The sequence below is a fragment of the Crocuta crocuta genome, unplaced genomic scaffold, assembly GCF_008692635.1.
Source record: "Crocuta crocuta isolate KB4526 unplaced genomic scaffold, BGI_CrCroc_1.0 scaffold50, whole genome shotgun sequence".
NCBI classification, from domain to species: domain Eukaryota; kingdom Metazoa; phylum Chordata; class Mammalia; order Carnivora; family Hyaenidae; genus Crocuta; species Crocuta crocuta.
This window is the reverse complement of record NW_027527428.1, coordinates 5,142,272-5,151,558: the sequence shown is the minus strand read 5'-3', so window position 1 is coordinate 5,151,558 and position 9,287 is coordinate 5,142,272. Positions and strand designations below refer to the sequence as shown.

Below are 9,287 nucleotides of genomic sequence, written 5' to 3'. Positions count from 1 at the left end.
GTGACCTCATACATAGCATGCTGTAACGATGACGGTCTCTTAATCATCCTCTTCGCACACGAGCCGCCCTCTCGCCGTGAGAGCGCCGGGGCTTCCTCCTCTGAGAAGGTAACTCGCCAAGTGAGCAGACAGGTCACTGTGGTTGCGTCGGAGGAAAGTCTGGGAGCGCAGCTGCCGGAATCCTGGGCTCTGGCCTCCGGCCTCTTCAGGCAGCAGGCGGTTAACTGGTTAACTCCTCCGAAGCTACTTGAGCTTGACTTCAGGAACTGGGTGGTGGCTGTGACGCCTGTGGCACCGGAGGAGGCCCATTGGTCCGGGTTCAGGAAGCAGCTCTGAGCTGTCCTGGCCCCGCAGCCCCCAGGTGCTCGCCGCCCCGCCCGGCCCAGCCCACAGCCCAGGGGAGCCCCGCGCCCCACTTGGCCTCCGCAGGACAAAGCCTCGCGGCCCTCGGGGCCCTGCTGTGGTGGAGAAAGATGGTCCTGAAGACGGAAGAGGAGGAGGGTGAGTCCGGCCCCGCCCGGGTGTCTGGAGTGGGGGTGAAGTCACTCTCGATCTGGGCGGGAGATACCGGGTGACAGTTTTACTGCCTTTCGGGAGGAGCAGCTACCCAGACTGGGGGGTTTCTTCCCATTTTCGGGAGGAGGACCAGAGGGTCCCGTGCGTAGGCTGGGGCTGGCGGGAGCGTGTGCGTAGCTCAGTGTGTTTAAGCCCAAGAAGTTCCCCCCCACCCCCCACCTTTGCCTGTCTGTAGGGTCCACCCTGGGTGCTTCTGCACGGAGCCGTGTGCCCGGGGATGGTGTCTGTATTTCCTGACCCTGAGTGACAGTTGGCCAGGACGGGTGTGATGTGAGAGGCACAGACAGGAGACCAGGGAGAGCACCCCCGAGGCGTCCGTTTTGACCAAGTTCTGAGCTAACTTGACCTTCCTCTTTCAGTATTGGTAAAGACCGTTGGAGGCCCCTTGGGTCCGTACACTTCCTGGATCCTCTCCACACCCACACTGTAACCTGGGAAGCTCTCAGTCAAGGGGCAGCAGGTCGGGTGGCTTAGAAAGCCCACAGGACCCTGGGGAAGACCTGGGCGAAGCCCCTTCGGTCACTCTGAAGTCAGTGAGTGTCGCGTGTGGACGTGTATGGACGTGTGTCTGTCTTGTGCGGCCTCGCCAGATGGCGGCAGCGCCCTAGGACCCGACCGCACAGGCATGTCCTGGTTTGTAGTTAGTAACAAACTGCACGGATGACTTTGAAGATTCCACAGTAGGTTTTGTGGAAGGTGTAACACGTTCTGGGGTCCTTTTTATGCTTTTCCTCATCGGGTTCTCTAGAAAGTACGTTGGGAAGCCTCAGCTCTGAGTGCAGGTTATCGTGGCCCACCTCCCTGCGGTGACTTGGGAAGCTGTACCACGTGGGAGGGACTGGGGAGGGGCGTGCGGGTGCTTGTAATGGCACTTCTGGAGACGGGCCAGAAAGAGGCGGGCGGTGAACCGCCCACACGGGAGGCGTTGGATCTGGAAGGTACGTCCACAGTAGGCACCGTCTCTCGTTCGAAAGGGGCACTTTCGAGAATGGAAGAGAGCACGTCACTCATGATTCAGGGACAGTAGGTGTGAGCCTGGCCTGGGCAGTGCCCGCTGGTCACCCCAACTCGCCGCTGGCCCTCCGACCCGGGAGAGGTCCTGCTGAATGGTCACTTCAGAGGCGTCCTGGCCCCCGGCCGTCCTGGAGGCCTCCAGATCCGGCGTGAGCTGCGCATCATGTGCGCTTGACCCAGGGTGACAGTGGGGCACCATTTTGGGACTGAGGACTTTAGAGCTCAGACTGTAGAGACAGGATTAATGGGCAGCTTTGCTTGGGATGAGTCACCGTCAAGAGCGGGCCACCCTCCATTTCCCCCACCCCCTCCCAGAGTCCCGTTGGTGTGCCCAGGCCTTCCCAGGCGTCCCCTCCGAGTGCCAGGCGTGCGTGGCCGCTGTACCATAGCTACGGGCTCACACGCCTCCCCCTCCAGCCTTGAGGTTCTGTGCGGGGCAGGGGCCGCAGCCGTTTAAATCTGAGCTCCCAGCATGGCCGGGCCTCTGCGGGTGCTCAGTAAATGAAGTGAATGTGATTTTCCAGTAAGAGCTGAGGACTCGGCCAGTGAGCCTCAACTGGGCTCTGTTGGCAGGTTATTTGTACTCAGCCAGTCTTACATCACCTATAAAACTGGACGTGACAGTGCATAGGTCGTCGTCAGGAAATACGCAAGTTCACAGTTGGACTTTGTTATCTAGTCCAAATAGAAACAGAAACAAACAAACAAACCATTTTAAGCTGTGAGATCCCATGTGGGTCTAGGGAGGGTGTGGGATGGAATGAAGTAAAGTGCCTCCCCATCAGGGTGTTGGTTTTTCAGGCGGCACCAGGAACCCTACCCCTGACGTCTGCCTCCCGCCCGACCCCATGGTCCTGGCGCACTCCTCGTGATCGTGCCGGCCTTGCGTGGGGCGAACCGCTTCAGGTGAGGGGGGCGGGGAGAGGGGAGGCCAGAGTGCCGTAACGAGAAATCGAGAAATCCGTATCCCACAGATCCTTCTCGCTCCCTTCCCTGCGGGTTCAGTCTGTGATTTGCAGGCGGAGTGGTTACATCTTTATTTGTAAGCAAGAGCGCCTCCCAGCGGCCCTGCCTCATCATCTGCTTTGACAGGTCAGGGGGACTGGCCCTGGTGGGCTCTCCCAGGCCCTTCAGCCAGTGCACCGGAGACTGTGCTCCCAGTGCCCGCGTGAGAGCATCAGAACCGCCCTTCTGTTCTGAGGAGGAAGGCAAGTGAGCGGCAGCGAGGCTTGCGTCTGCCCCCCTGGAAGAGCTGACCTGCATCCGTAGCCTGAGGCTCTCTGCAGCCTCCCAAGGTCTCCTGGTCATGGAATATAGAAGCACAGGGTCGGCACAGGTAGAAAGAAAGGGCAGGTGGGGCGCCTGGGGGGCTCAGTCAGTTAAGCATCTGACTTTGGCTCAGGTCGTGATCTCACAGTTTGTGGGTTCAAGTCCCGTGTCAGGCTCTGTGCTGACAGCTCGGCCTGGAGCTGCTTCAGATTCTGTGTCTTCCTGTCTGTCATGCTCTGTCTCTCTCAAAAATAAACATTAAAAAAAAAAAAAGAAAGAAAGGACGGGTGTTGTGGGTCTAGGCAGGCCCCGGTGTGGGCCGTCAGAGCCCTTCAGAGTGGTCAGCGGAGGCGAGGACAGGGCCTAGGGGACGGCAGACCTGCCGCTTCTCTGCTTCTGGTAGGGCCGCTGCCGTGTGTTTGTGGTGGGGGCTCCAGAGCCTGTGGCCGGAGGGCTGGGCCTTCTGGAAGCGCTGGGCGGCGCCAGGTTCTCCCTTGTCCCTTGCGGTTTGACAGCCGTCCAAGGGCATTGTGACTGGGTGTGCTTTCTTCCCATTGTCCCCTCTCTGCTCCTCTTCCTGCCTCTCCACTCGCCGGAGATCTCCTCGTGGCTGCCGCCGGCCTCCCCCTTTTGCCCCCGAAGCCGCGGCCTGCGGGGTTCCGTCTCGCAGCAGGGACGGTCACTGACCTCAGCGTGCCCCAGCCCGTGCGGCCTCAGCGGCAACGCGGTCAACCCCGCGGGCGGACGTGATCATCAGGGCTCCGCCGGGCACCCACGGTCACGAGCCCGCTGCTCAGGCGTGGCCGTCTCAGGAGTGCCTGTGCGTGTCCCCTGAGCACCTGCGGTGTCTGGCCACGCAGGTGTGGGTGACACTGGAGGGGACCGAGGGAGGCAGGTTGGGGCCCACTTCCCTCATCTGGGGGGGGGGCGGGACTCACCCCAGCACGCCCCCTCCTTCCTTAAGAAAAGAGCGTCTTCCTCACCGCAGAGCGCTCCCAAAAACCCAGCTGCTGACCCGAGAAAGAGCCAGTGAACTTCTCTTCTGAGTCCGTGGCTGTTTCTGCGTCTCCTTTCTCCCTGGTGTTTAAGGGCTCTTTTCTTCTGTGTTTTCTGTTAAAGAGTCAGGACTCAGATGCAGAGACTTCAGACGGAGTCCCAGGTACAAAACCACAGCAGAATGGCAGAATAGAAACTTTAACGTGCAATGTTGCCTGAGTTGTGGACCCACACAGGCAGAGAGACAGGAGGTGAGGCATCCACGCCCACACCTGCTCCCTTTCCACGGGCTCGTCTCCCAACACGGTCCCCGTCGGCGGCTTCAGATGCCCCCCTCAGAGTCTTCTGGGCGCTCACATACCTCATGCTCTGTGGTTTCCTGTCTCACCAAGTACGTCTTAGAGATTTTTCTAGATTAGCACTCACGGATCAGCTCATTCTTTTTAATGAGCAGGTAGTGGTTCAGTAGTCTTTCATCTTTGCAGATGGGGAAGTATGTGTTGGGGAAATTCTTAAATGGAATTGCTGAATCGAAAAGCACGTGGCGTCTGAGATTGGGTCCTGTGGAAACGTTGGNCCCCCCCCCCCCCCCCCCATGTGCCCTCACGTCCTTGTCAGGGTCTCCTGTGTCATCAGACATTTCACTTTCTGCCAGAATGACAGAGAGCAGTATGGTGTTCGTGTTTCACTTGTCGTCTCTTAAGTTTTCTTTTAATTTTTTAACGTATGTTTATTTTTGAGAGAGACTGAGACAGACAAGCAGGGGAGGGTCAGAGAGAGAGGGAGACACAGAATCTGGAGCAGGCTCCAGGCTCCGAGCTGTCAGCAGAGCCCGACGCGGGGCTCGAACCCACGGACCGCGAGATCATGACCTGAGCTGAAGTCAGAGGCTTAACCAACTGAGCCCCCTGGTGTTTAAAATTTTAGAGCCTTCAAGCATCTCTCCGTGTTGGGCCACGTGTGTGTTTCTCTTCGTGGCCGCCTGCGTGTCCTCTGCCAGCTGTCTGTTTGGGACTTCTGGTCCCCGCGCTGCTGTCCTGCTGAGTCCCGGAAGTCACCCCTCGCACGCGCTTGCAGATCTGTTGTCCCGGCTACTCACCTTTCATTTTCCTCGCAGAGGCGTTTCATCTCAGTGCAGGAAACACACTGTCTGAGACCATGGCCATTTTAATCCGTGCTTAATTCTAGAATTTTTATGGTTCCTCTTTCTACGTTGAAGTCTTTGGTTCGGCTACAACTTATTTTGATATAAATGAGGTAGGCGTTCCACTAAGTCTTCCCCCAAATGACTGGCTGGCTTATCGCCACACCGCTGTTGGCTGAATAATCCTGCTTTTCTTTATATTTGTGTGTCTTTTTCCCCCGAGACCTCGTGACTTGAAACGCGGCCTCTTGAGTGTGTCCCGGGCCGCGTCCCGTCACGCGCCTCGCGCCTCTCCAGTGTCCGTCTCCAGGAGCGACTCCCTCCCTTCACCTTGTTCCTCCTTCTGGACTGTCCGCCTATAAATGTTTTCATGAGGACTTTGCTATTATTTTATTTATATCATTTCTGTAAAAATCTTGTTGGTGATATAAATAGGTGTGTTTGTTTTGGTTTTCTTTTTTTGGTTTCTTTGTTCTGAGAGAGGAGGAGCAGGGGAGGGGCAGAGAGGGGGGGAGGATCCCAAGCACAGAGCCCAGCGCGGGGCTCGAACTCACGAACCCTAAGATGGTGACCCGGGCTGAAATCAAGAGTTGGACGCTCAACCCTCTGAGCCCCCAGGTACCCCGACGTAAATGTACTTTTAGGAGCCACGGCGCATACGCTGAGGAGGGACCTTTCCCTTTTGGGATCTTCCTACGTTTTCCTGGCGACTCCCTCCTCCTGTGAGCGGCTGGCCCTGCCACAGGGCCACGCGGCGCTCATGGGCAGGAGGGAATTTGTCCAGAGAAACCGATCACCTCATACCATCCAGGATAAAGGCCAAGAGGTAAGGGTCTGTTTGTATTAGAGGGAGGCCGCCAGAAGCCGTCCTGGTGTCGGCAGTTCACAGCCAGACCCCCCACAAAGGATCCTGTCGCCTCTCCAGTTCACTTTGGAGAGGGAGAAGTGCCCCCAGGGTCTCGGAGCACGAAGAACGTGGAACTAAGCTTTGCCCACGCGCTACACCCCCCGTGGCCCTCCTCCCCACAGCTCGGCCCCCGCTGGCTCCGCGTGCGCTGCTGAGCTGGGGGGGTGGGCTCCGAGGGCCGCCTCTCCGGGCAGCACGGTGCTCCCTTGGCCCAGTTGCGCAGCTGGTCCCTCTGTGCCCGGCCTGGCTGCGCCCGGCCCGTGAGCGGCCACCAGGACCCAGGACCCCAGCCCGTGCCTCCGGCCCCTCCGAAGCTTCTCTCCGAAGCCAGAAAACCTTCTTGGGACCCCCCGGTGACTCTGATCAGGGTCGGGGTGTGGTTCTGGGAGCTGGGTTTTTCTGCTTTGGGGCTAGAGTAGAAGGTGCTGCTCTCCTGAGAGCTCTTCAGGCCCAGCTCAGTGGGAGCAGGTTCTGCCTAAAAGTAAGCACCTGTGAGTGTCAGGAGTGGAGCAGACGCGTCAGGAGCTCTGTGCCTCAGTGGCCAGGACGGGGAGACGGAGAACCAGGTGCTCTGCCCGCTGTGCCCGCTGGCGCCCAGGGCCTCTGCCCAGGTCAGCGTGCCCGGCCCGGCCCCGTGCCTCGCATTAGCTCGCGTGGCACCGGGCAAGCTGAAAGATGGGGGTGTAGCTCCACCGCAGAAGCTGTGGGTCAAATAAACCAAGTGCTGCTGCCTCCCCCTGCCCCGCACGCTGGGTAGAGGGTCACCCGGCCGCCCCGAACGCCCCAGGCCGCAGGAGAGCTGGAGAGAGGGGAGCCGAGCTGCGAGCGCTGCGGCAGCGTGGAGTTGTAGCCGTGAGCCTCTGGGGGGGCAGACGACGGTCCTTGCTCCCAGTTGGGGACCCAGGTTTTTCCTGCACTGGACAAATGCCCCGTGTCCCTGTCCCTGTCCCTTCGTGACTGCTGAGAAGCCTCCTTTTCCCTTGTGATGCCTTGTCCCCACCACTTCCCACCACGCCCGAGCCGAGCTCCTCTCGGCTCCACAACAGTAGAATCCGGTGTCTTGGTATCACGTTCAGAGGACACTGCGTGACCCCAGCTTCCCCACACGTTTCCAGAGTGTTCTTTCTCCCCTTTCCCCGTGCGACTGTCTCTCTGCCCAGCCCGGAGTGCCCTCTGCTGCCCGGCTCCGGCCCCGTGTGGGGCCCTCCAGCAGCCTGGCCGCCGCGCTCCCGGGCCCGACCCCGCGGCACCTGTTGCTAGTGTTCATTTGCACACACTTGCTGGCTTCTTTTTCCTCCAGAAGGAAGGGGGCTCTTTGGGGCTGAACCCGTGTCTGAGCGTCTTTGTATTGGCTGCAGTAACTAATAGGGCACCTTGTTGGTGGGTGGTATGCGGATGCGCNTCTGACTTTGGTACCAGAGTTTACAAAGTGTGTCTCTGTACTGTATCTTGTTCTGCTTTTTTTTTTTTTTTTTTTTTAAGATCGCTGAATTAACAGCCTGAGAAAACCATGTTTTAAACTTTCTCTCCTGGTACATTTCCTGAGATCACTGGCCTTTGAATGGTCTTTTTCTTTGATCAGTGTGATTTTGTGACCTTGATCATGGGACTATTTATTTCAGCAGCTGACATCTTTATTTCTGGGGAGGGCCACCCTGCAGACTTTCCGTTGGTGGCTTTTTCGTCTAACTTCTGGTCCGCTCACTTCGTGGGTCATTTTGTCTGTGCTGAGAATGGACTCCCGCGGGCTCCGCTCACAGCCGCCCGTGGCCCACGTGCAAGTGGAACTTTGTCCAGGTTCACTGCCGCAGGCGCAGCCCGGCTGGAGGGCCTCTGGGCAGTAGGAGTGGGGGTGGTGACGGTGGGCGGTGGGCGGCCACGGGCCTTGCACAGGAGGTGAGGGGTCCGGAGCCCCCTGCTGTGTGTGTGTGTGTGTGTGTGTGTGTGTGTGTGTGAACACTGGTAATGGTGCATCCAGAGGGGACGTAGCCCTGGTTGTACATCTACAGCATGAGCTCCGTCTGGGGAGATGAAACCCCCATAATGGACCCTTCGCGGGTGAGCGGGGGGTGACTGTCCGTCTTCACCTTGCAGGAAGCGTGTTTCCGTCTGCAGCCTAAAACGAAGATCTCATCCCTGCTTCTAGTGTTTATTTCTCATAGACCTGGTGCGACTCCTGTAGATGACAACTGCCATTTTGACACAAAAATAAAACTGTTCGTGTGGCTGTTTCTTAAAAGACATCAGCTGGGCTGCAGAGGTGGGGTGTTGGGGTTGGGTCTGGTGACCGTGTCACAGTGACAAGGAAATCAGCAGACCAGGGGACCCACAGGAGTGTGGGGACAGGCCTGGGGGGTTCCTAGCAGAAGTCAGGGGAGGGTGCAGGGGTGTGTTTGGGGGTTCCCCCCCTTGTTTGTCTGGAGCAGTGGTTCTGAGCAGGACAGTTTTGCCTCAGGGGACAGTTGGCAGCATCTGGAGGGAGTTGTCCCATCTAGAGGGGGCCGTGGGGGCGCTCTGGCGTCCAGTGGGCGCAGGCCAGGGACACAGCCCAGCAGCCTGCGGCGCCCGGGGCACCCCAAGATGGGGAGTCATCGCCCAGGTCAGCAGTGCTGGGTCCGAGAGCCCTGACGTGGTGCAGAGGTTTCTCCTCTCTTTTCTCGCCTCACTTGTCTGACTTCTGAGACCTTCTGTGTCTGCCCCTGTTAGGCAGAGGCAGCGCTTCCCCGGGTGGCCTGAAGACGGCTGCCCCGACTCGTCCTGGGTTCGGGTCCAACATGGAGCCCTCAGCTTGGGTCCGGGGGTCCAAGTGCGTGTGTTTCATGGTGCTCCTCGGGTGTCCTGGGCCGTCCGGAGTTTGAGAGCTCTCGGGCCGCAGTGATGTGTCTTGTCCCAGCCACCTCTAGTCCTGTCCTCCAACTCCTCCTGTCTGGAACGTGCCAGAATGTCATGTTACAGCCTCTGGTGACCGAGTGGGAGGCGAGCCCTCTGCCAGGAAGGCCGGCGCGCCCGTGTGAAGATGTGGGTCCCAGGCCCTGGAGCCCAGGAGCCGGCTGGTCAGCATCACTGCCCTGCACGGGAGAGGGGGGCAGGGTGCAGAGGGGGAGGAGAGGGTGCCCTGCGCGGGGCTGCCTTCCGGTATGTCCGGTGATGAGAGGGCCCCTAACCTGAGGGGAGGGCTGCCATCCCCCCAGGGACAGCCGTCAGCTGTCTGCTCCCGGGGAGGGGCGGGAGGAGCCAGTGCAGCCAGCCTGCGAGCTGCCGGTGCACCCCTCCTCCGGAGGCCGCGTGGGGGGCAGTGGGAGGGGCCGGCTGGAATCACATTCATGGAAACACGCCCGCAGGGAGCACACGCGCCCAGTGGCAGCCAGGCGGCAGCTCCGG

At 59.4% G+C, this 9,287-nt stretch overlaps 1 protein-coding gene across 2 annotated transcripts in view; it reads left to right on the top strand.

Annotated features, from left to right (window-relative positions):
* The window catches only part of CYTH1 (cytohesin 1), a 37,299-nt gene continuing 28,012 nt past the window's right edge, over positions 1-9,287 (top strand). The window contains exons 1-2 of one of the 2 annotated variants that reach the window (XM_077755070.1): positions 90-108; positions 355-501. In XM_077755070.1, the coding sequence (XP_077611196.1) occupies positions 474-501 (28 nt within the window). In that variant the 5' untranslated portion in view covers positions 90-108; positions 355-473. Of the gene's footprint in view, positions 502-9,287 lie in introns of both variants that reach the window. The other variant, XM_077755074.1, reaches the window with a different exon arrangement.